Source organism: Topomyia yanbarensis, chromosome 2 (assembly GCF_030247195.1).
Source record: "Topomyia yanbarensis strain Yona2022 chromosome 2, ASM3024719v1, whole genome shotgun sequence".
NCBI lineage: Eukaryota > Metazoa > Arthropoda > Insecta > Diptera > Culicidae > Topomyia > Topomyia yanbarensis.
Window position 1 is genome coordinate 346,816,554 of NC_080671.1, and position 27,667 is coordinate 346,844,220.

The window sequence follows — 27,667 nt, forward strand, 5'->3', positions numbered from 1 at the left end:
CCCGCGCGTCATGCATGCAGTATTGTACTAATTACAAGCAAATGAGTCCTCGTAGCAATATTTTTTTCTCTTTTGAAAGGCCGCTACTATATACTGGCAAGAAAAAACTCTGTCACAAATCCGAAGCAAACAGCAACTGGTCAATTCAGAAGAAACAAAGTGTTTCCAACGCTTCCATGAACACCAAAAACCATGTGGCATTTCAAGCAGAGATTCAACATAGTACATGATTGGTTAGTCCTAGGTTGGGAATCGGCGTCGGAGTCTTCAATTTTCCTGGTACGGGTTATCTTCTCGATGATAATTGATATAGCTTACTCTACGATCTTTGGTACAACGTTAAAAAGGCGGCCTGCTTCCCCTTGTTTCTATGAAACTGAGAAAACGGGCGGAAAAAGTTTGCAAAATTGTTTGCTATTTTTGTTGACATTTGGAGTCTTTGTTGAGGCTCTGATCTAAGTTGGACGCGATTTCCTAATGTGTCACGTTTTTTCACCGATTGAAAAATAGTTCTTGGTACTGTATGTTTAGATTTTTTATACTGAAGAAATGAACCGTTCAAAACTGTGGAGCATTCTTGTTTGTGTGTGCAAAATAATATTGTCAGTTTATTGAAAACGTCAGCATCGGTATCGGTTTGTTACTGAGTTGCAGTCAGAATAGTTGCACTTACGAGTCACGAGCGAGGGCCCACAGTCATTGGCATCAGCTTTTTGCTGATGGAGTTGGTTCTTTATTTCGGCAATCTGTTGCTTTTTCTATTGTCAAAATTTGGCCACCGCTTGTTGTCCCGGTGATGGTATTGACGACTGTATTTGGCAGATGCTAGCCCGCGAAGCGTGGTCAACCGATTGAGATTCATGCTTTTGCACAAGGTTTTTCGAGGTGTACGGTTCTGGCTCGTAGGAATCTGTTCTTAGTGGGTGCGTTAAGTGGTTTGTGTAACTTTGATTCCATGTGTTTTGAATTGAATAGTCAGGTAGGAAGGACTAGATATATCTATCCGCATCTTCACTAAAGAAAAACGCCGTTAGGAATACCTCAAAATAGGTTTCTTCAAGTGTCAAGTAGGGTTGGGAGTACCGGTTTTACCGTTACTGAAAACCGGTAAAACCGTCCAAATATACTATACCGAAATACCGGTTTTATAAGAATGAAAAACCGGTATTTTCGGTAATTTGGTAGGAAGGACTATTTAACAAAAGGGTTTTATTGTTGCACAGCTTTGAAACGCTTTAAAAAGCTTTTCACTTGCTAGTGTTTTCAAATTAGGTGTCATGCACAGTAAGTTTGTCTGTTTTAGGACTTTTTAATAATGATATAAGCAGGGGAATAGTGCTTATGTAAGCAGCGATAACAACCCGAAAAAAATCCCACATATCAAACAAAACTTATCAAAATATGGAGGAACAAGAAAATCTGCAAGACAAAATCAATCAACTCCATATTCCCATACTCCATTTTGCATTCAATTTATTCACACTACTGGCAAATCTATAACGCATAGACCTATCATAAAACTCTGACAATAGATTTTGCAGATTTCATCAGCAATACTGCCTCAGGGTACGTTGAAATGAAATTAAAAGAAGATTGTTACAAAGCACTGGTTTTCAAGACAACGCGGAATTTATGCTCAAGCGGTTTCATAAATTGAGTATGAGTGTTCGAATGACACTTTTGGAAACCAGTGACAAATTTGTCCTTGATCAACCTGACCTATAGTGTTTTCGTTTTCGATAGGCTGAAACCCGTTCCAATTTATGGTAAACATCACCTTCACGTCCGAGTCTTTGGTAACCAGAAAACAATAACTTCAGGTCTGATTTTCTATGTATTGGTTTTTAAAATCTCGGAACGCTTACTGCATCTAGCTAACGAATGTGCTTTTTGGACTAATAAGCGACGACACTTTGCATACTACGATACACAAACCAGATGCCGAATCACATCCCATTTTTTATTTTGATTATAGAGGTTTTAATCTTAGGGTCATATGGCTCTCTTTTTGAGTTAGAAAAATTTCTAACCATTTTTGCGGGATTGAGAATCGAACCCAGGTGAGCTGCGCATAAGGCAATCGATTTACCAACTACGCTAGTCCCGCCCCTTAATGTGGACTTAAAAAAGATTATAATACCATAAGAGTAATCAAATAAACATTCATAAAGCTTATTCGATATTGGAGTACTGTAAGAACCAATCATGCTCTCTGTTAAATGATCAAATGCCCAATTGGCTTTGTACGTTGAGCGATTATTTTGTTAACACAGTCTGTATTTTTTTTTAAATACCGGTTTTACCGGTTTTTTTCATTTTCAATACCGAAAATACCGGTTTTTTAAAATCCTCCGGTTTTCCCAACCCTAGTGTTAGGTATTGTACTTGTTCGTATTACGACATTATTTATTGAACGTGGGGCAAGTACGTGATACCAAATATCGTAGTCGTGTCTTTATTTAGTCATCTTCTATATCTTCAGGAATGCTAATTTCAGTGCTATCACTTTCAATCACTTATCATAGATTATTCCTATAAATAAAACATTGTGTTTGGCCAAACGTGTTGAATGGCGTAGGTGATGGAACTGGATTAGTCTAAACTTCAGTTTCATCTTTAGAAAATCCGCGAACACTGTCTGACCAGCGCTTTTTTGTCATCAGCACTCATGACGCCTGGAATAAAAACTATGATTCCTTCATTCTTGATACAATGCATACTATATCGAGAAGTAGACTGTTAGTTTTAATGTGGAATCGACAATGTATCAGCCAGGCCATACCAAAGGATTTTTTTTCTTGGTGCACTAGTCCTGTTAAAAGCTCAGCTTGCTTCAAATGATTTAATCCTCCAACGCTATAACCCCAAAATTTTTCATTGCCGCTATAATGGGTTATCTTCGACCAGGTGTAAAATTCAAAGTCAAATATCTCTAGTTTAAATTGATCAATTTTAATTTTTTACATTGTATGTAGTTCAATGTTTGACTTAAATCAATATATATATATATATATATATATATATATATATATATATATATATATATATATATATATATATATATATATATATATATATATATATATATATATATATATATATATATATATATATATATATATATATATATATATATATATATATATATATATATATATATATATATATATATATATATATATATATATATATATATATATATATATATATATATATATATATATATATATATATATATATATATATATATATATATATATATATATATATATATATATATATATATATATATATATATATATATATATATATATATATATATATATATATATATATATATATATATATATATATATATATATATATATATATATATATATATATATATATATATATATATATATATATATATATATATATATATATATATATATATATATATATATATATATATATATATATATATATATATATATATATATATATATATATATATATATATATATATATATAACGGCCCATTATAGCGTTTCAGAGTTAATAAATATTCGCTTGATCTGCGGCTGGAGTTCACATGAAATGGTTTTTACTGTTTTTGATAGCCTATAGCAAACTGGTCTTGATGTACAGTTTACTGCTTCGTCCGTCACTTTCACATACCTGACTCCGGGTGGTAGACAATTTTGCTGCTGTCCTATATTTAAAATTTCACAAATATTTTGTGTTCCGTTAGTGCTCGCTCCATATTGATGGCTGTGCCCGAGATATAGCGTTTGAAAGATGATAATTTTACACAAAAAAGTCTCCAGTTGTGGGCCTCCTACGAAATTACACTATATGCAAAAGGATGAATTGTTTATTGAAAACAAATAATAAAAATGTGACATTCGATAGAATTACCTTTGCCAAATTTATATTCGGCCAACTGGCATTCGGCTAAATAGCATTCGACCAAACTTTCCGCCAAATGGCATTCAGCCAAATGACCATGCCAAACGGCCCTTTCGGCTAAATGGAATTCGGCCTGGTGGCGGCATTCAACTAAATGACCCACAAAAATTTTCTGTTCCGTTAGTGCTCGCTCCATATTGATGACTGTGCCCGAGATACAGCGTTTGAAAGATGATAATTTTACACCAAAAAAAAGTCTCCAGTTGTGGGCCTTCTACGAAATTCCACAATATATGCAAAAGGATGAATTGTTTATTGAAAACAAATAATAAACATGTGACATTCGATAGAATTACCTTTGCCCAATTTTATTCGGCCAACTGGCATTCGGCTAAATACCATTCGACCAAACTTTCCCCAAATGACATTCAGCCAAATGACCATGCCAAACGGCCCTTTCGGCCAAATGGAATTCGGCCTGGTGGCGGCATTCAACTAAATGACCAATTCGACCGAACGACATGTGGCCAAACGGCATTCGGCCAATTGACGTAAAAACGTTCAAAACTTTGCAAGTCTTCATCCTTCTAATATGCCGATTAGCCTTTTACCATATTTCAATAATATTTTTTTTTGTTTTAGTTGTGAAATTGTTAGAATGAAACGAACTAAAATGCCTCAAATGTCCGCATAACCTTGTTGGAATAAAATTAGTTCTGGAATTCGCATTTTGACTTCGTCTCATCAGAATCCAACAGTAACTTAGTGACAGGACTAAGGTGTGTCTGATTGAAGCTTGCTCCAAAAAAACGAAAACACTATTTGAGCAAACCCCTAGTCCTGCGTAGTGTCCCGCAAGAAAAGGAGTTCTGATAAGCTGATGAAAATTAATGAAATCGCTGGATCCGGCGCTAGCGTAGTCCTGTCACTAAGTTAGTGTCGGATTCTGATGAGACGAAGTTGAGACGCAAATTCCATGACTAATTTAGTTATAGATGGTTTTAAACAATTTTCTCCTTAATGGAGAATAAATAATTTTTACCCAAAAAATTTTCATCACTAAGTAGAAATATATAAGATTTTCGATTGATTGACACTGGTATAGTGTAGTACACTCGTTCTGCACCATTTTTGCACTTTAGCAGAAGTGTAGAAAACTGGGTATGTTCCATTGACACTTCTGCTAGAAAGGCAAAAAGTGCTTTCAGGAATTGTTAGTAAAATAATATTGAATGATGCCTGTTCGTCCTAAACGGACTGCTCGAATATTTTGCTCACCATCAATCCATTGTCAACCTAGATTGCAAGAAGCAACCGCCTAACCTGGTTAACAGTATGTCTCAGCGAAATTCTCTTCGGAAGAAAAACTGCGCGGCACCCTCCACAAAAGCGGCACTGTATTTATTTAGTTTGTTATGTATATACATCTACACACACACAGACATTGGCAAAACAAAATCAAGACACTGCAACAACGGGGGACGGGTTTCGCAAGGAAATATTATCAAAACTTTCGTTTTCGTTTTAACTTGTTTATTTTTCATTTTTCCTTTATTCCCCACGCGGTAGCGGCAGCAGCACGCTTTTCACTGTTTTGCGGCCTCCCATCTTCTTCTTTCTTCCTCACGGTGAAAACCCATGGAGTGGGTGGTTAAGGTTCAACGATGCATTGCGCGTGGTTTCCCAACGCTATCTCTGTACCCCAACCCCTGCTGCATTTGTCAAGAAAATCCGATGCGGGATTGGTATGGGACAAGCGATGTCTGCCGCCTGGTTCGAGTATGAAAAATGAACCGGCGGCGGTAGGATGAATGTCCTCCTCCGAGGCACAAACCAAACGGTCTGACTGACTACGGTGCTACGTCGTGGTGCATCAGCTGGCGATGTTTATAGTCTGCCCTCTGTCAGCTACCACGGTCTAAATGGCCTCGGGCAGAATTCTTTGTTTGGGCCAAAGAAGCTGTCTACATACACGCTCGTAAGCTCTCACCCACTCACACCGGTTTGCGGCAATGGGATAACATAGATGCTGGTAGTATTTTTTCTGTTTTTCACGGTACGGCGAATCCAGATCCGCCATTACCCCACCCTCGCTGTGAATCAAGACTTGGCGGCTGTCGGTTTTGCTTTGACGGGCGAAAAGTAAGAGTGGTATGACGTAAACACAGTAATTGAATTCTAAAGATTACATTTTATTGAAATAAACATGACCTGGTACAAATGAACTAAAATTTGGTGAAAAATATGTTTCCAGAAACGGATTCAACGACGGCTGCGGGAAGTAGATTGACGACGAGAACGAGACTGTCTTCCGCTGCCGCTAGATCTAGATCTTGAACGCCTGGATGTTGTTGGCTGCGTGGAACCTCGAGCCGCAGCTTTCCGATTCGGTGGAGGCGATACGTTGGTAACCGAGCGGGAAGCAGATTGACGGCGAGAACGGGGCTGTCTTCTGCTGCTGCTAGATCTAGATCTTGAACGGCCGGGTGCTGGCTGCGTGGAACTTCGAGCGGATGTTCGAACCGCAGCTCTCCGATTCGGTGCACCCGATCCGTTGGTAACCGTACGGGTCATAGAGCGCTCTCGCTGCGGATAACGTTTGCTAGCAGACGCTGCGACTGCATCGGACTGTGGTTGCAATTCGTGGAAGTTCCTTTCTAAATTTTCCAGGGCCGAATAGAAACTGGGTCCCTCGGGGGAATGGCAGTTCACCGCTAACCGCACGCGGTCTTCACGCTGCGTTACAAGACCACAGTCGTTGGCGATCTTCAGTTTGTCATCGAATGCCTGCCGAATGTTTCGGGGTGGAACCGATCGAATGCCAGGCAGATCGCGAACTTTCGCCAGCAGCGTTCTAGTGTGCAAGCCTGTGAGCGGTGGAAGTGGTTCCGATCAGTTCGGTGTGGTGATCGGACACAATGTAACTTACCTTCCTCGCCAGATTCTTCCAAAATCTTGATGATCACCGGGAGAATTGAAGTTGACATCTTGTTCTGCAAACCGCTAAAATATGAATGACGGTTGCGATGTTCGTGCTGATTCACCGCTGGTTGCTTGGATGGGATTTTGATACGAGAATAAAAGTTATTTAAAAGAATAAATTTATTGGTAAAGTGTATCGGTGTATCACTCGACTACGCCGGTGTAGTGCTATGTCAAAACCGCTGAAATTGCCTTGTAATTTTTCGAAGAGGCGCAAAAATTTCCTAAAATATATAGACGCACGATAAATGCGTCCAAAAACTCCTCTATTATATTTTGTGTTTACAATTCGTGACGCTAGTCTGCGAAATTACCGATTGAGATCCATTCAACAGGTACAGGCAACTGTTTCGGATAGAAGATCCCACCTATCTGGTAAACATCCGTCAGATAGCACACACACAAAACATTCCACTCGGTACATTCTAGTATTACTCGTCGACACACGAGACGAATATCAGCTGACGAAAGTCATTGTCATTGTTATGGTTCTTCCCGTCGTCGTCCCCTCCGCACCTCCGATCCTAATCGGGTGCAAAGCGAGTGATTCATTGAATTTATCACATCATTTTTCATTCATGTACTAAAACCCGGCTTCCCCTTGCACCACCTCAGTCACCGATTACGCTAGTAGGTATCTACAACATATTCCAACCGTTCGTTCAATCGGTCGTCCTTCCACACGAGTTGCTGAAACCTGCCCCGGCTTCCCGGCCGTGTTGGAAAAGGAAATTATCCGGCGTCCTGTGCATCTCGAAATCAGTTGCGCGTTACTCGGCGTTGCACGTTTGTTGTTGTTGTTGTTACACAAGCCGCCTTCGCCAATGCCCGGCGTATTGTTCCGCTAGTGAAAGCCAATGCAGATCAACGACGACGACAACGACGACGCAGGTATGCAGCAAACCGCTCCGGGATAGAACGTGCTGTTTGTGGTTCTACTGACCTCGTTAGAGTCGTTGTCCATCCCGTTGCTCGGGCGATGACCTGAACTCGGATGGACTGGGTGCTCGAAGGGTAAAAATAGCTGAGACAAATTTACATCATCATCATCATCAACCAACCAACCACCGACTGGAGCATCTGAACCTACTGAATACCGAAAGTCGGCCGGTGATGATCGAGCGGGGGTGAAAGAGGAAACACGAATACGGCGGCGTACATCAGAAAATGGAACAGCAGAGCCGCTTCCAACCGACGAAGGGGCGCAAGGCACGGTAGGGTAAGCTTCGATTCGCTTTCGAGACGCGTTGTTGCTTTTTAATGGTCATCAAGGTCGCCCGTTGGATACGGGAAACGAGAGCACACCACTTTTCGACGACGCGGCAACGAGACGGCGGGTTGACTGCTGCCAGACAGCGTGTCGTCGTCGGTTGCCCCATCCAAATCAGTCCCCGACGCAGTGCTGCTGCTGCTGTTTGAGCCAATAGTTTAGTGCTTATATCGAGTCAGAATGCACGGTCTGAGTGCGTTTGTGTCTGTGTGTGTGCATGGGTACACAAAAATTAAATTACACTTTCGAACGCAATAATTATACAATCAGCAGTAGCCGGGCCCTAGCCTAGCGTTGACTTGAAGAAGCGCCTAGCACAAAAGTGGCATGTTGGCAGGGGTTGGTTGGATGGATGGACGGGGTGATCGTCGGTAAGCAGTCTGTTTATGTGGATAAGGTCTGGTACGGACCGACACGCGGTGGTTGTATTTCATCGAATCCAATGAGTCAGATGAGATAGGCCCATTTTACAGCAGAGCAGCAGTAGGTACCCGACATACGAACGACGAACGGGTGCCGGGACGGGCGGGGTTGGTTCAAAGTCTACGCCGATTACGCTCGAGAAGCTGAAGAAGACGTCAGTCGGTCGGTTGATCGGTCGGCGGGGTTGACCGCGGTTTGGGTAATGGGTCGAGAGGGCTTGTCTGCCGGTGGCAACCGGTAAACCGGCACAAAAGTGGAAGTGAATAAGCACATTTCAATATTTTTGTTTACTGTTTTCTGTCGTGCCGCTACCGCTGCCGCCCGCCTCTTTCTTCGTCTTTCCCGCTGCCGGCTATTAATAGAGTCATTCAAAATGCGCTAATATGGAGCTGATTGTTATTGTTGTTATTATTATTGCCGATGTTACTGTACTGCTCTGGAGCCGGCTAGCGGAGGGTTTAATGATGTGTTATATAACCTTTGGATTGTGTGAACAAGATACTGGCACTGGTGGGTGAGCACGATGCTTTATTTGCCGGGAAATGATACGTTTATGTAAATTATTGTTGTAGAAAAAGTCTTCTTCGATAACCCCATTTGAACCGAAAATGACTGAATGACTACTCTGCATCGAACGAATGAGGGTTGAGGTTAAACAACTGAAACAGCGCGGTGGGCTTTTCGGTCCTCTTTCAAGCTCACCCGAAGATGTTAATATTTTTGATCTCTGGTTAAATAACCTCATTTTACCATAGATGAATTTCGCGCTAACTTGAACAAATGTTGGCAGCACCCTCTCAGATTTTAGTGAAACTTTCTGTACATGAAAACTTTGTCACAAGAAACCACTTTGCATACTTTGTTTTTCCAAAAATGATCTAGATTGTCTTCTGAAATGGGTCAAACTTTTTTCACCAATTTTTTTTCAAATGACTATAGTCTAAAAATGACAAATCCTGCAAAAAAAATGTTGTAGGAGTGATTTTAGCATCACTAGTAAAATTTTTCACTAAAAATAATGAAAAAATTCTTCATCGACTTCTACACTGAAAAAACGGCGAAAAACGATTTTGAAAATTTATAGTTGATTTACAAAAAAACCATCTTTGATTTGGATAAAATTTTGTTCCAAGATAGGTAATTGTGTGCCTTACCGACCGTCAAAAATTCAAGTTGGGCACTAGAGTGACAGAAAAAAAATGACCCCCATCGGCCCACCCCTGAGTCGATTTCTAGTCCCACCAGGAGTGTCTGCTCCAAATTTGAGCTAAATCGAACAAGTCTAGCTACCGGACCAACGTGCTTGAAGTTTGTATGGGATTTTTCGACAATTTACATGGAGAAAACCCACTTGCTCACATTTTCGCCGCTAGGTGGCACTGTATACATCAGATTATCACCAAAAGTGAAACTTAAGAAGATAATTTTATTATCTACAACATTGTTGAAGACTGCAAAGCGATCCGACTCCAATAGGAAAAGTTATTAAACTTTTAACGAAGTGATGTCTGAGTCAGTTTTGCATGGGGACTAGCAGTGCATGGTAGTGTATCAGTACTAGGTTCTAACAAACTAAACATTTTTATGGAATAATGATTAGATTTAGATGAATAGTATGTTCGGAAGAATTGTAGTACATACTACGAGTTATGTTTCGGTTAGAAAATTGTAGTTCCAGATCTGACCGCATAGATGGCGCCAACACTAACTTTTCAACGAAGAGAGATAGAAATTAGGTGTCTTCTGCAAAGTTGTAGTACAAGAATATTGCAGTAATTCTTCCAAACATCTCGATATTCTATCTCTCTCCGTTGAAAAGTTAGTGTTGGCGCCATCTATGCGGTCAGATCTGGAACTACAATTTTCTAACCAAAACATAACTCGTAGTATGTACTACAATTCTTCCGAACATACTATTCACCTAAATCTAACCATTATTCCATAAAAATGCTTAGTTTGTTAGAACCTAGTACTGATACACTACCATGCATTGCTAGGCCCCATGCAAAACTGACTCAGACATCACTTCGTTAAAAGTTTAATAACTTTTCCTATTGGAGTCGGATCGCTTTGCAGTCTTTAACAATGTTGTAGATAATAAAATTTTCTTCTTAAGTTTCGCTTTTGGTGATAATCTGATGTATACAGTGCCACCTAGCGGCGAAAATGTGAGCAAGAGGGTTTTCTCCATGTAAATTGTCGAAAAATCCCATACAAACTTCAAGCACGCTGGTCCGGTAGCTAGACTTGTTCGATTTGCTTCAAATTTGGAGCAAGTACTCCTGGTGGAAATAGGAATCGACTCAGGGGAGGGCCGATTGAGTTTTCAAAAATTCATTATTTTTCTGGGCAGTCTATTGGGCACATTCAAAGAAAAAAAGTTGTTTGAAAAAAAAAATTCCTTGTTCGAACTGAATTTTTTTTCAGAGTATTTTTATCAAAAACTTAACCAATAAAAGTCATAATCATCTTAGAATCCAATTTCCCAACTACTAGTTGCCTGATACATGCAGAAAATATCAGTAGCGAATTTGGTATAGCATCTCGGACTGGACTGGAACGAGGCCGAAGGGATTCGTTAAACGGAGATCTGGTACTAGAACACTTTGCGCACGACCAGACAACATGTTTAATATCGCGATAACCGCCACCACAAGCGCAGAGACCGCTCTCCATAACCCCAATACGCCGTAGATGGGCATTCTACTTTTAATGATATATCACCCGAATGAAGTCATGACCCTCATCCATTCTCTTGGACCAAGGTTTGTTGATACCTTTGGGATTCCTGAACTTCCATCGCTCCACGAAATTTGCCGATTTTCGAGCGTCCTCTGAGATGAAAAAATTAAAAAATTCGTTGAAGCTATGCGATCTTTCATAAATATCACCTTCTAATGCCTAAATGTCCATCTTCTCATTTCATTCTAATCCAAGTGTCATTATCCGGAATGGAGCACTGCGAAAGAGCTCAAACTAAGGTACACTGCTATGATTGTTCAGTTAAAGTACTCGAAAACTCCCATGTTTTCTCCAGGAAATGCAAAGAGTGCTTTTCATGCTCCATCAAACAGAGCCTTCTGTACTAGTAAGGATGTGGGTGTGGTCGAAAATAGGTTAATATAAAACCGTCAGTTATGTTGGGAGAATATTGGCAGCACAGCCTCTTTTACGATTGTACTCACCAATACTGTCATAATGATTAGCATAAAAGCGATGCATTAGCATAAATATTATATGACAAACGTTCCGTTTATTCCAATCACAGGATTAATCGAATACACAACGTAGGCCCTAGCCTCCAGGCGAAATATTGGTTTTCTGATGATCCGTCCGTTAATCCGTCGACGGCCCGGTGCCAATAATCGCATTTTTCAGCTTTTTTTCGATCCGACGTTCAAAAATCCCTTTCGCGTACAATTCTAAGCAATCTCTGCCCACCACTAAGTAGGAGACTGTTCACGGTTGTTCGCGTCAGGTACTTGTTTCGTTTGACCTTTAATCGCAGTGCAAATGCATTGTGTAAAACCTGGAGGGAAATGTAGGGACTGAAATATAGAGACACTTGGGGTTTTTGATGTCCCATGTGGAAATTCCTGCTAGTTTCTAAGATTACTAAGAGTAGGAACCACTTACTTCGGTTTTGTAACAGCACCCTTCAAGGGACACTCTCAGGTCTTTACGAGGAAGCTTAGAAGAGAAAACTGATTGTCCTCTTTCGGAAATTTATAGGCACATTAGAAGATGATCCCATAATGGAGAGACCAGACTCTCGCTCTTTAGTGTGCAAGGAAACGTAGAAATTAGTCGTTGTCGGTGGCGTATCAAACTTTTGCATTTCTTATCGGAGCGATCCTTAAAAGAATGTTTCACTTTATCCTCACATAATTTATATGCGGGATATATCGAGAGATCATGCGGAGTCTCTCCAGAGTAGGAAAACTGTTCATGATTCTCTCCGCATTTTCCACAGCGTGCCTTGTTTCTACAATAAGTCGCTGTAGGCCCAATTGTTTGCAAAGACGGCAGTTCATACCTCGCGGCACAAAAAGGCGACCAGGTAGTCTGGCCCCGTCCAAAAGATCAAAGAGCAGATTCGGCGAAAGGTTCGAAATGACCCTGAGGGTAATAAGTTGTTTTCTTATACTCCTTGATTTTTCCTGAACGCAATGGCTTGCGAACCAGAATTTTCACTGGTCGAAGCAAACCCTAGTAACAATTGTTGTTTTATCGTAGTTTTATAGCCACTGATAAAACTTAGATTGCACTTGTAGCGTGCTATAAAACTTCAATTGTTACTTGGGAAGGGTTCTTGAAGGAGCGAACCCCATGCTTCGTAATTAAGGCCCCTGTTGGAGACTACAACATCAATTTCTACTTCCCGGCCGGGTACATAGACAAGATTCTTCGTACACAGCCAAGTGGTATTTAGTTAAATCTCGCATATATCGATGATGTTAAATGATTTATCTTTGCCCTCATTCAAGTATATACAAAATTCATTACTGATACTGGGAAATAGGATTCTGAGATGATTATGATTTTCATTGGTTTAGTTTTCAATAAATATACACTGAAAAAAATCATCTTGGACAAGGAAAAGTTCTTTTCAAATAACTTTTTTCCTTGAAAGTGCCCAACTTGAATTTTTAAGCTAGGGACAGACATTGTAATTCTCTCTCACTCACGCGAGAAGAAGCTTATCCGATGTCCAAATTTTCCGAGATAGATGAGTCGCAAAAATCTCAGACTCCACAAATAGCGTGAGAAATAATTTTCCGGATATTTTTTTTTTGATTTTTTCCTTCTCACCGGAGAAAGTGATAATATTTTAATTTCGTGGAAATCAATAAAAGCGTCAAAATATACATTCAATTTCAAAGAAAGGCGGCAAAGAAGTACGATAGACTTGTTCTTTCGTGTTTTGGAATAGTGACTGCAAGGTAGTGAGCGCCAACAGGATACCGTGATAAACTCATTCGCTCATTCTCCGGCTGTTTTATTGATCCGGAGAAATAACATGTTGTATTTATCCGGAGAAGTTGTGTGAGTGCCAATAACTTTTCGTGTGAAAATGTGAGATTTTAATGTCGCAGTAGCAAATTATCTGGACGCATTTACTCATATGAGCGATAAATGCAATGCCTGGCTAGGGAACATAATCTTGGAACAATATTTCATCCAAATCAAAGATGTTTTTTTTGTAAATCGACTTTAAATTTTTAAAATCAATTTTTTTTCAGTGTAGGAGTCGATGAAAAAGTTTTACAATGTTTTTATTCAAAAATTTAACTAATTTTATGAAAATCACTGCTACCACATTTTTTGCAGGATTTGTCATTTTTAGTCTATAGCCATTTGGAAAAAAAAGTTTGACCCTTTTCAAAAGACAGTCTAGATCATTTTTGGAAAAACTAAATATGTGACTTTTTGCGACAAAGTTCTCATGTACAGAAAGTTTCATTCAAATCTAAGAGGGTGCTGCCAACTATAAATGCGATTTAGCGCGAAATTCGTCTATATATTCTGATATAACTTCATATGGGTCATTCCATGCGAAGTGATCAAGGCACGTGTAATCGACCTCCACGGATTTGAACAAAATTTAAAGGAATTGTTCATCTAGGGCCAATATATAAAAACCCAAATTTTTGTGACAATTGAACCACCCCTCGGGTCATGGGAGCACCCCCCGTTTTGGCAAATTGCCAAAACCCTTGATTTTATTTTGATCATATCTCCGGTTCTATTTTCTCTAGAATCAAACCACAGGATGGCTTTTGAAGGAAATTGTTCAAGGAGTCTATAAAAATATAATTTTTTGCCGACAGTGTTGCCAACTATGCATTTTTTCCGGTTAAATATTAAAAGTTAATTTTTCTCAAAATACGCATATTTTAATTTTGAAAATTTTAATGCCATCGCGTTCCTCAGACAATTTTACATAAAAAACACTTATCATCCCAATATAATATGACATCATGTCTCTGAGTGCTAAAATGTTCGCTAAATCATCGGGAGCATGAACGTCCGGATATGACCGATTCATGAACGCGCGGACTGTAGGGTTAAGTATGTGTTTGTGTTATCGTGAAGCGTTTGTACGTTTCGAATGAGAGTACATTTGAGAGAAAAGGAAATTGATTGTGTTGGTGAGAATTTGCATGAATCTGATTTAAAATATAGCAAAAAAAGGAAAAATAACATGCCGAATAAAAAGAATGCAAAGAGATTAAATAGAGGCGTATAAATTGACCGCTATTATTTCTGTTATACACCAATAGTGGAAAAGCAAACTAGTAAAAGTACAACAAAAGCAGTCTAGTGAAGATGAAAGGAACACATCTAACATGCAATCAAACTAATTCGTCTAAAATCAGCATATGGTATTTATTTACCATTAACGACACATGCATTCTATTAGAGTGTTATCGTACTATGCTGACAGGGAATGGATAATTTTCATGCGTCGGTAAACTAATCGTACCTTAATTTATCCAATCCGATCTTCCCGAATGAATCTAATCGAATGCTCGAATTTAACACCAGAAAAAATGACCAACGGGAAAAATTACCCACTATTTTATCATATACGCCAGTTACCTAGCCCAGCTATCAGAAATACTCAGACGAATACATACACAGATAGCACAGAGTAGCACATAACAATTATACACGAGTACTAAACACTACAATACTAATACTACACTAATACACTAGTGGGCTTCTACTTTTACGTTTATTTAATGGCTGATCGTTTGTTTGGGCTGATGCAAAGTACGAGTTCTCTGTCTCCTCGATGCACCACTGTCGAGGCCTAATGCAATAACTATCTCAAAGCAATTGTCGGTCAGAGATTCCTTCATACAACTGAGACTCCATTAAAGGCGCCGAAAGACTACGCTATGGTCCTGCCAGTTCCATTCAAATTTATTCACAATAAATGATGTACTCAAATGTCGAGTTGTTAAAACAATGAACGACTTTTATGTTTGAAATATACAACACGAAAACTTCAACTGCAAAGACTTCAAATTGAAAAATAAGCGAAATTATAGCAATGTTTATCACTCGTTCACCCAGTTTCATAGAAACAGAAGCGGATTGATTCGCAATATCAAAACGTTGACGGTGCCCAATGCGTCTTGCACTATGTTGAATCTTGTTGAAATGTCACTTGAGAATTTTGGTTGTCCTGAAAGCGTTGAAAACTTCTCGTTTGATCTTTCAAATTTCTAGCATCAGGATCTGTTTGCTGCGGCTTAATGCAGAGCTTCTTCGAGCTGGTATATTTGACGGCCTGTCATGCGAAAAAAATTAAACCTTGACAAGGAATCGCATCTGCCTATAGTTTTTGAGAGTAGTTAAAGATGTCTCCACATCGAGATCATCATTACACTATTGCTAAGCCAAGAGAGCATAACGATTTGTCGTGGTGAGTGGCGTAGCTATTTTCAGTATTTCTGCAAAAAAAATCACAATGGGTGTTTTTAAGGGACGGCTTCAGATTTTTCGGACACTATTTGTACAAGAGGCAGGATAACACGGATTTTCTCCATAGTAGGCACACTTTTCAGAATTCACAATTTTCACAATGTAAGAGTAACACCTGAATACGCAGACGATTATTGTCAAAGGCGAAATCTCGCCAAAGATTGGACAACACGAGTTTCAAAGGACACACCATTTTGTCCCGTTCAGTGCGATTGAAATTCCAAATATTCAAAATATGCTCCCGAAATAAAACAACATCTATAACTAAATTAGTTATGTAATTTACAAATCGACTTGGTCTTATAAGAATCCAACACTAATAGGATATCCAACACGATAGGACTAAGCTGGGCCTGATTGACGCTAGCTTTTGTTTTACAAGCTAGCATCAATCCGGTGCTAGCTTACTCTTGTCACTAAGTTAGTGTCGGATTCTGATGCGACGAAATCGAAGTGCAAATTCAATAATTAAGAATTTCAAGGACCATAGCGGAATCAATTTTTTTGGCGACGTTTTCCATAAAAAGATGTTTCCATGTATTTATGCGTTCTTGGCAAATTTATTTAGGTTTTCACTGAGTTCACTTATCGATAACCCTTTTTCGTATACAAAACAATTCATGTATTGAGGTCATCGTTCTATCAACCAACTGCGTAAGATTTCGACGCGGATTGCATTGATTTTGTTATTTAAATTTGAATGTAGTGACATCGTAGAACATTACCAAGAATAACATTTTAGAGGGAATACAACTGACGATGTGCGAAGCGGGGGTCTGAGGAAGGGCTTCTGGATTTTTTTTTATCCCGTAGCAGGTTGACAAGGGTAACACGGGTATCCGCAAAACTTTAATGTTTCTGGGCAGTATCAATGAACTGGAACAGTTTAACTGGTTCTCTGGAATTAAAATTTCCGGATGCGTAAGGATACTATTTGTGAATTTCAATGGAATACTGACAATATGGATATCAAGAAACTCATCTCATGATCGTGGGATTTGACCCCTGTACGGCCATTCAGCAGCAGGCTACCGTGGGGCAGTGTGTGACCATTCCAAGGTCCAATTGTTATATGGTCCCGCAACGATAAATAACAGACTTCTGATATAGATATAGTCCTAGTTCAGGAACAACTCTCCGAAAATCTGGATTACCGGGAGCCAGAGGCATTCACCAGCTTCATTTTCGCAGAATCTAAAACATTCAAAAATATCCAAATAAATTAAGACATGTCATAATTATGAAATTGTCAAAGGATGGTCCCGGATATATTAGTTGGCCTTTTAAATGTGTTTTTGTTGGACGCAACGGTTACCTGTTAGCTGGGAAGCTTAGTTCTTTTCTTATAGTCTACCTAGCGACTGTGGGAGCGTGTTAACGGTTTCTTTATTCCCCGCAAAGAAATCCGGAAGACACCGCAGTTTGCTTCACATGCAGCCGTCCTTAGTTGTTCTCTGTGGAGAAGAGCAATACTCACTCGGATTATCCTCCACAGCGAGAGTAGTTGGTGCTTTTGGATTCATTGTGGTTAGCGGTGAACCACTCTAAACCAATCAAATCATCCAGAAATTCAGAAACAAATAAGTATTACACCTAATAGTGAACAGCACTGTTCCCAGGTTCCCCTCTATATCTTCGCGTCAAAGTTAGAGTCGACAACCCTAGTATCATGACTCTAGGAGTGGTTCAAAGATATAATAGAAACCGATGTCAAGTGAAAATCTATCCGAACCTGTTAAATTTGGAGAGCGGAAATTTTATGTTCACTTGCTGTGCGGAAAATCGTTGTGCGTAATCTTGAACAAGGATATATACGAAAAATGCGACTATAAAACATGCAGTGTAGTCGATGTTTAGCATAAGTGGCATGAGCATAAGAGAGATCGCCCGTGTCTTGCTATTCCGTTATTGACCAGAACCACAACTCAGATTGCAAAATGTTCATTGAAACACCATGCTTGGGAATAGCATGCTGGTCTACATTGATTCCTACACGCTGATAAATACCGATGCCGGCTTCGTCCGAAGGCAGATCTTCGGGGGAATGAAGGAATGTTAGTCCTATACATGTTACTGCTAGAGACCGAAGAATTCTTTGCATCTCCACATGTATCACGAGATGTGGGTAGTTGATTGCTAAAGCGCTGACGGCGATATCGCGCAACACTTGCTCTTGGAAGCTGGCTGCCGAGAATTTGAAGAATATGTCGGCAGTCAGGCAGGCAGTGTGAAGAATAATTAAAACGAAACTACCTGAATCGCGAAACATGTAACCTAAGCTCCATACGTTCGGTTATGCGGACCTACTAGTAAATGATTATACCCTTCCATCACTCTATCACGTCGGATGCTGAGAAGGCGATATTTGCCGAAAAATTCTATGAGAAGGATATAGTTTGGCAGGCAATTTGAAAGTTCTTAATGTTTCCCAAACCATAAGGGACAACATAAATAATAAAAATACTAATGGCCCAGTACTGTTCTGGGTGGGTTGGACATCTGCATTATTTTTACTTCGTCTCATAAGAATCTGACACTAACTTAGAGTCGGAGTAATTTAGCGCCAAATTGAGTACATCTCCGTTCCCAAACCAAGTTTCGATTGCGCTGCGTCCCATCGGCATAACTGAACTTTTGCTCTAACGAAACGTTGAACTAGTTGTTTGCTTTGAAACATAAATTGTGTTTCTGTCTTGTATACATTTTTGGCTTAGTGAGAAATGTTGGTGTTAACCCTCCGGAAATCGCGCATATTGCCCACTGAACGAGCAGCCGCTGATGCTCTAAGACGATTTCGCTAGCTTTTCAGAGCAACGTGCACCCAGTGCACTAACGCGACTGCCGGAAGGTTAATGTATTTTTTTTTCCTTAGGGAGAAATATAGCATGGTGTGATCCCAGCTACAACGATTGAAACTATCTGAACTCTGACCCTGGTAAAGACTGGGAAAAAGTGGCTAAAGTTGTCGGAATAGAATCGGCGCTGAGGCTATTGTGCAGTGTAAGATAAAAAAAACCGCTTCTTGATTTACGATTGATCAGATCTTGGAATTGTCATGTTGAGCTGTAAATGATTACTATAAACGACAAAAAAAGGCTATGAACATTGACTTCGCTCAACGCAGAATTTTTTGCTATCTTTAAATCGTGCCTATACATTCTGGGATTCCCCGTATTCCGATACTCGCTTTGCCATCATCACGATGACAACAATCGTTCAGCAAAAGTTCACCGTTGCGGGAAAAATCCACGTTGCATCATCGATAAAGATGTTCAATCAACCCGCGCCGGGAAAGGAAAGGAAGTGCAACAAAAAGACGACCACACTCGGTCAAGGTCGAATGGCGGACGGGTTTGTGTGAGTGTATGTTTGTGAGAGTGCATATTTTATATATTTTTCGCTGCTGCGGTAGAAATACGAGTCGGAAAAGTACCCCCTCGCCCTTCTCTTGCTTCTACCACCGCTGCATGAGCGCAGCTTTGCGTTCAATGCTCTTCAAGAGTGTAAATTTAAAACAAGTCGAAGAAAAAAAAAATAGTGCTTCCCCATCAACCACCAGTTGAGCTTCCTTTCCTCCTCGATAACTCACCGCCACTTGTCGTCACCGCCCTCCGGATCCAGTTTTCGAATGATATTGACTGGTTTTACTCGCCGCTGCCGCCGACGCTTTTAGGTCCCGTACCGCGTTTGTGGCGGGGCGGGGCGGGACGGGGGTTGGGGTGTTCGTGTGTTTCTTTTTTCCGGGAGAAGGCTATCCTATGAGTTTTCCTCGCAATACTCGTCGACACGTTTTTGTGTGTATTCTTGTTTTCGCAGACCGTGCGAACCGACTCGACAGCAGCAATGAGCAGCAGCAGCACCACCACCACGGGTCCGCCGAAGTAGGTATGTACGTGCATTTCGTCGGCAACCGAGTCTGACAGTCGAACAACTCGGCCTTGCTTTGGTTTTGGTTGGGTTAGGGTTGGGGATGAGGTGAAACATTTAACACCCAAACGTGGACGGACGAAAGGGAAAAGGTATTCCCAGTTCTGTGTCTGTGTCTCGCTTCGAAGGCCTATCCTGACCGACACCACCGATCCGAATCTGCCGAATTGCTGGTGTATGCCGTATAGCACTCACTTTTCGGCTTCTGTTTCCTCGTATCCGTTATCCTACATCCGTGCATTTGTTCATTTTCCATTCATAAATAATTTCAACCGGGTGGCGCCGTTAGATTCTCTCCAGGTTTCATTCAGAGTTTTCGACTCGTTTTCGAAACTGGTGGAATAAAAAGACTGCAACGACAAAAAAAATCCAAAGAGAAATAAAGTTTTGTTTACGTTCTTTCAACCATCCCCCGTCTCTACCATTCGACCTCACCCCTCCCCACCCGCCGTTGTTTAATACGGAGTGTCGACAGTGCGGATCATGAATCCAAATGCGGCCACTTTTTTTTCTTCCCCGTTCTGTTGTATCACATGAATCGCACTCTCACTTGGTAATGGAACTCTGTGTGTATGTCTCCGATAGCGCTCTCGTCCGGTCCAACCTCTTAGCCCACCGACTGGCGATGACTCATTCAACCGGCATCGGCGTGCCCGAGACTAGACTGGAAGCACTAAACAAACCCACCACCGCGGGTCTGGTTTGATTTCGGTTGGCTGGCGGAGTCGACGACAACGTTGACGGAAAGGACGTTGACCCAACTCTCGATGTTTTCCTTCATCCGGTCATCATAATGGTAATGCTAGCAGCAGCACCGTCCATGGGGGTCCCCTCGCGCGCGTGCATGACCTTGACTTAATTCTTTGACGATGGGTGGTTTTTTTTGCTTCTGCTCTGTTACGTCCATTTTTTTGTTCAATACTCTTTAAAGCTCAGGGTTTTATATGCTGGTCTACTGACTGACTGCCAGATTGCTGCTCCGTTTGAAATGATAATGCTCGATTGAAGACGGATTAAGGGGGGAGGCATTCACATATCATTATTCAGCTATCATGAGTCAGGATGGACGAGGACTTTGGGATTTTTCAATTGACACTGTAGATTTTTAGAATGGGGAACTTTTTTTGTAGGTGTAGTGCTAGAACGATCCTACTGGCATTAGCAATCCTTACTGGTCGGAGTCACTACGCTTGGCAAATAACATGGGTGACCAGTGTCTCAACTCGATATCACGCGATCTGCCTATAAATTGAGTCAAAATTTCTCAAACCCAAAATTGGTAAAATTATAATTCCAATGGAAGATCTACTTTTTGCTAAATCACTGGTAATTTTTTTTCTCGGTGGCATGTTAGGTACTAAAAGAAGTTTCATGTTTTTCTTTCAAATGAAAAAGTGGTTCAGAAGATCGTTATTTTTCCGATTCATAAAAAATTAACGAAAATGATACTTTTCGGATGGGATGTATGATGAACCTGTATCTCTTGACGATTACATTGCTTCATTCATTGGGTCACCCGTAACACATTTTTGAAACCAAACGCGCTAAAAACTTTAAATTGTAATATTATCGCCAGAAAATTTTTAACTTCGTCTGAGCAGTCTTACATGCTCTACTAGAATAGTGGGATTCGGATTAATTCATGACATGCAATGGATCTAAGGCTACGAACGACGACGACGACGAACTATTTGGGCTTCAGTTTATGAATAATTTGGTTCGTCCATCGGTTCGTGAAGTATCGAACTGGATCCAAACTCTATACGGAATCACACCATAATTTATATCTGATCTGGGCAACGGAGTTGAGGTGATTGTAATTATTTTAGCCCGCTACATTACATCGATTACTACTTTTGACCTTACTCAGACAACATTATTTACCTACGGAGACCAGATTGCCGAGCTGCTCGATAGGCGAATCCATGCGAGTTCAGGATCATTGGAGCTCTGGCAACTGCTACACCATTTTCATCGGAACCTCAAAGAAACTATGACAATAGAATCACAAGCCAAATATTACAATGAACGATTCACCATAAATTTGAAAAGGATTTAATCTGTCTCCGCTTTTTGTACATTATAGTTTAAAAATTACACTGAAAAAATGGGTTATAAAAATTAAAAGTTACCTGGCAAATTTATTGTTGTTGTAAAACGACAAATTGAGCAGTTTTCTGATGAAGAGAATATTTTCATCCAGAACGATACTAAAGTATTAAGAATTATGCCCAACCTCTATCTTGAACAACCCATCTCAGATTTATTTGTAGTATGGAAGGTTTACAAGCACTTTTTTTTCGAAAACTTTGCTTTGAATCATGAATCTTGCTTCACTTCGGTTTACAACAACCGTTCGATCTCATAAATCCAAGATTCCTTACTTCACAAACTAACAGTAACTAGCACCAAAATTAGTACTAGTTGGACGCTAACTCCAAAAAGTCATACGTCTTGCATAAACATAAACGGCTGACTTATCCCGAGTGATGTCTTGGAAGTCAAGCACAGAAGTTCGGGTTTTCTGATTGGAAAAGCGGAATCCAAAAGAGTCTTTTGATCTTGGCCAAACGCCTAGAATTAGGCCAAAAGGTTTTTTTTGATGAGCCAGTTTCTTTTGCATTTCAAACAATCATGTCATTAACGTATAAGACAAACACAATAAGACCTGAAATACTTCCTTGTAGAATAAGATTGATTTCGGATTCCTACGATATGGAGCTTCCCACATAATCACTAAGCCGTAAAAATGGCACTAATTCGGTTCTAGGATCACATAAAAAACAACGATATTATGCTATATTTCACCCTAAGGAGGAAAAATTGGTAAAAACCAAAATTTCTCACAAGGGTGAAAATTTGTTGGTAAAAACCACTCTTTGTACAGGAGGGCACAAATCCTTATTTCATACTATGTTGCGTTTCGGCTTCGCCTCATCAGAAACCGACACTAACACATTGTCGGAATAGATTAGCGCCGGCTTGACGCAAATCCCTTAAAACTAAAACACACTATGTGTTTCAATCAAACGACTGATCAAACGTGATGTCCCGTTCGAGCAGAAGTTCTGTTTATGCCGATGAGACACAAGTGAAGCCGAAACTTGTCTTGGCTTAGCAGGCCTATGCGAAAGCACTATGCTATATTTCACCCTAAGGAGGAAATTTTGGTAAAAACCAACAAATTTTCACCCTAGTGAGAAATTTTGGTTTTTACCAAAATTTCCTCCTTAGGGTGAAATATAGCATAGTGCTTTCGCATAGGCCTGCTAAGCCAAGACAAGTTTCGGCTTCACTTGTGTCTCATCGGCATAAACAGAACTTCTATTCCGACAATGTGTTAGTGTCGGTTTCTGATGAGGCGAAGCCGAAACGCAACATAGTATGACAACGATATTGTTATCCAGGATATATATTCTATTCTATTCTATTCTAACCCTTACACAGCCAGTATTGAAAAGCATCCTGAAAAACACTGCAGATATTCTTTAGTGTTTTTCTTGTCAACATTAATATTTGAAGCATATTACAATATGTCGCAAATATTAAAATGGCCAGGCCTACTGTGTAGAGTTGGGTATGAAGATGTTTCAATATTATACGGCAATTGAGTTATTCATTTAATGAACAATTCAACCAACGAATCGTTTTGAAACTTGAATGAGGAAGAAACGAGGACAACCGTACCGACCGATTCAGTTTATAGGGGGTTAGGATAAAACGTTGGGAGTGACTTTGCTAAAAAGGTTAATGTCACTCCTTTGGTCCTTCGGGATGGGACAGAGGTATTTACACCTTGCCCTGGCTCATTAAGCCTATGTTATAGCGCCTTTACTCGCTCTCGATATTGTTATCCAGGATATATAGCCGTAAATTTAGTTTCTGTTCTTTTTGTTTATTTGACACGACCCAATGCGTTAGCATAACAGAGTCGTGGGTTTTTTTGTGTTTTTTAGAGTGTGTAAAAATTATAATCAGTTTTCAAAATGCCTGTTTATTGCTTCTTGCTGACGCAGCTCGTTATTACGTTTTGAGATCCTCTTCTTGCAGGTGAAACGTTGGCTGCCTTGTCTGCGGCAACTTGGGGGTCATTCGGTCCGTCTTCTCTCGCGTTTTCGATAACATCCATGTCGCCGTCGGTACCGCGTTCGGATGTTACTACACCCAGGTTTTTTTACGCGGGGGATACAAACCGCGTAAAAAACGCGTAATAAAAACCACGTTAATTGAAAAAATCCGCGTAAAAACGCGTTACTTGGAAAATCCGCGTAAAAACCGCTTTAATTCGAAAATCCGCGTACAAAACCCTCAGCAAAAGACTCCATGATGAATAGCGAATTTCGTTGAACCGGAGGTCACCATCTTGGATTTCAAAATGGCGTCAAAAAACAATTTCTGGCACATACTCGTCAAGAGCATTCCGAAAATATCCATATTGATTGGGTTATAGCGAATTTCGCTAAACCGAAAGTCTCCATCTTGGATTTCAAAATGGCGTCAAACATAAATTTCTGGCACCTACTCATAAAGTCCAATCCGAAAATATACATATTGTTGAGGTGCGGGCCTTATGGCGTCTTCCAGATCCGTCTCTTCCATCTTTCCGAAAATCTTCTAAGTCTTTTGTATTGAAAAGGACTTAGAATATGTTTTGCAAAACCCGTGTTAATTGCCAAATCCGCGCAAAAATAATTCTTCTAAATTCTTTGCATTTAAAAGGACTTAGAATTTTTTTCAAGAAACTCTTTTGAATTCAATAGGGATATTTTTGCGAAATCCATAAAAAAACTTCCAAAAGTAAGTCTTTTGCTGAGGTTTTTTTCGTGAATTTTCCAGCCAACGCGTTTTTTTAATACGGAATCCGCGTAAAAAAACCTCGTAAAAAGCGCGAAAAAACCGCGTAAAAACCTGAGTGTACTTGTTTCCTGTGCTTACGGGTTTGCTGTTGTAAATCCGTCTTCATCGGCATTTGATTCTTAATTTGTGGTGATGGATGTTTGTTTTGGAGGTACTTGGTGCAATCGTTGTTACTTCGCTGTTGGTATTAATGACAATTGATTTAGCGGTACCGGGTCTCTGATTGTTGTTGAGTTATTGTTTGTTACTGCCTTGTCCGTAGTCGTTGGTTCAACAGACGGTTTAGGTTTAGGTGTTGGTCATAACATATGTAATTTTCTTACGGGCTTCTGAGCAAGGTTTTCCGTGTTGTAGCGCTGATCACCGTATTGACACGTAGGAATCTGTTCTGGGTGTGTGACCAATGTTCACTGAGTATATGCAATACCTTGTGCCGATGTTCATTGGATGGTCAAGTAGGAGGGAATAGGTGAAGTCCTGGGAAAAAGTTCCTCCAAGTACCTTCTTTGGCGCTATCCAATTCTCCGTATTTTAACATTAGCTGTTTGATAGCGGTGGGATTGGTAAGCGGTACCAGGTCATGCAGCTGTGCTTCAATTCTGTCATTATCTATATATGTCGGACTGTTAAATAAAACGTTATTACATTCGGCGACATGTTTCAAGTTAATCTATGAACCAAAGGATTCTGCTTGGCTAATGTTTTGGAGCATAATCAGTACCTCATGACGTAGGTGGTGGAATTGCACAGCATTAAATTTGGGTACGCTGAGCCTCACGTTCACTTTGAACAATTATCCCCTTCACGAATTTATGGTTTTGCTGGATATTTCGAGAAGTAAGCAGCAACACAATATAAACTTGTCTTGTATTGCTACTCACACAATAGGCAGAAGGAATCAATGTTTACTATTGCAAATAGACACTAAGTGGCGCTGGGGTAAATTTGATCGTGTGTCCTGTTATAGTAGCGGAGTCATTTTGAGCTTCTGAACTGTGCAAAATGAGAAACCGGACTGTGATTAAGTGTCTTACTGGAATCCAAGACGGTGCCAGTTACTGCTGCGACGAATTCGAAACGTAAAATCCGACCTGATTTATTAAGTTAGGTAGAATTTGGGTTAATTTAAATTTTCTCCTAAGCTGACCGCTGTCGACAGGACACGCGCTACAATAATAATCACTATTGATTGGTTCTAGCTGTTCACATACGAAAATAGTAACAATGTGTTCCGCGTGTGAGTAGCTATTTGAGTGTACGGTTGAGATGTGCAGGCGCGTTAATCAGATTGTGGGTGCTTTAGCCTTTACTATATCACCGAGGCGTTTCTGTGTTTGCGTAATCTTGGTCGTAGATGTATTTGAATGATAGCGATTACATGTTCATCTTTGTGTATTATCGCGGAAGCGTCGAGCGTTTGTATGTCAACGTGTTTGATCGCTTGTGCTAGCATGTATATAACTTCGCGTGTATAACTTTAATCCTGTAACCGAGTTGCCTTTCTTGGACGATAAAACGAACCGTAAATATGATACCTAATTTTCAGTGTACGGTTCAAATGGACCGGTATGGACCTAGGATGCTTGGACCGACGAGACTTCTGGACGTCGCCGATTCTTGATCGAGCGAGCGCGAACGTTAATGGGTTCATGTTTGATATCGAGTTTGTACATTTATAAGTGCTAAAACGTTCACTTAATCACCGGGGTATTTTTATGTTTGGGAACTCAAGGACGTAAATATGCGTGGAGGATCGCGAAGGGCTCAAGCGTTTGTGTGTCAACGCGTTTGTCGAGTGCTATAGCGTTGCAACTTTTGTTTTTTTAACTTGTGAAGGTCTGGCTTTCTGACTATCTAGCTCGCGAGGATTCTTCTAAACTTTGTTGATTTTAGGAGATATTTATAGTGATTTCATGAATACCGCTAGTAGTATGAGTTCGGATTAGTTGAAGAATTTCTTTCCATAGAAGATTTATTCAAGTAAGAACAAGAGTGACAATAAAATAGACCTCATGATTTTGATTGTTTTTGTTATACATACTGAACTTTTTTCCAATTACATGCCATCGAATTATCAGTCTAAAGCTCCTATAGTTATTGGTCGGATCAGCAAGACTGATAACAGGTATGGTTATAGTATCACCGCCAAGCAGGCAGGAGGAGAGCATATTCTTACTAAAAACAAGGGTTCCCAGCTTGGTGTAAATATTCAAATTAAATTCTTTTGGGTGAGAGATTTGTTTCAATTGGCCTAGCACGGTGTTTTACAAACTAAATAATGCAGACAGTCCACGGAGGCGGCCGCATCTTTTTAATCGTCTTCTCATCCTGTTGATATGCCTGATATTATCTAATTGACGTCGCTACTAGGACGAAACTGGACCAGCAAAAAAGCAATCAGTTCACCTAGACACCCGTTTCCTATCAACCGTCTTCTCTCCTCTTGTTAATATGTAGTCTCCAGAAAATATGTAAGACCAATCCGATAGGTTTGAATAGCAGCATACGATTAAAATCGCAATTCTTTCTGTTTAAAATTTGCGGCTCGATGCATGAATTCAGCGGGAACCAATCACAAATGGTCGGTGTTAAGTCAGACTGGACTAAGTGACAAAATATTGATTTCGAGAAAAACGAGTTTAAAGTTTGAATCGTAGCATCCTTTACATTATGATTGGATATTAATTTTTGCCATAATTCTTGTTTATTGTTACATATTGCAAATCTGGCAAAAGTCGAATGTAGCTGACGATATTCTTTGTTCAGTGCTATCATTATCTCATTTTCTGATGTTTTGCGACTTAGTCCGGTCTGACTTAACAC

General features: G+C 40.0%; 2 protein-coding genes across 7 annotated transcripts in view; one reads left to right on the forward strand and one right to left on the reverse strand.

Annotated features, from left to right (window-relative positions):
- The window catches only part of LOC131684162 (trithorax group protein osa), a 513,311-nt gene that overhangs the window by 383,320 nt on the left and 102,324 nt on the right, over positions 1-27,667 (forward strand). The window lies entirely within an intron of this gene.
- Positions 6,063-6,950, reverse strand: LOC131684163 (serine/arginine repetitive matrix protein 2-like). Its single transcript, XM_058966800.1, has 2 exons — positions 6,821-6,950; positions 6,063-6,758 (listed from the first exon to the last, which is right to left on the reverse strand). Exons 1-2 carry the CDS (start codon positions 6,876-6,878, stop codon positions 6,154-6,156), a joined length of 663 nt encoding a protein of 220 aa, XP_058822783.1. The 5' UTR covers positions 6,879-6,950; the 3' UTR covers positions 6,063-6,153.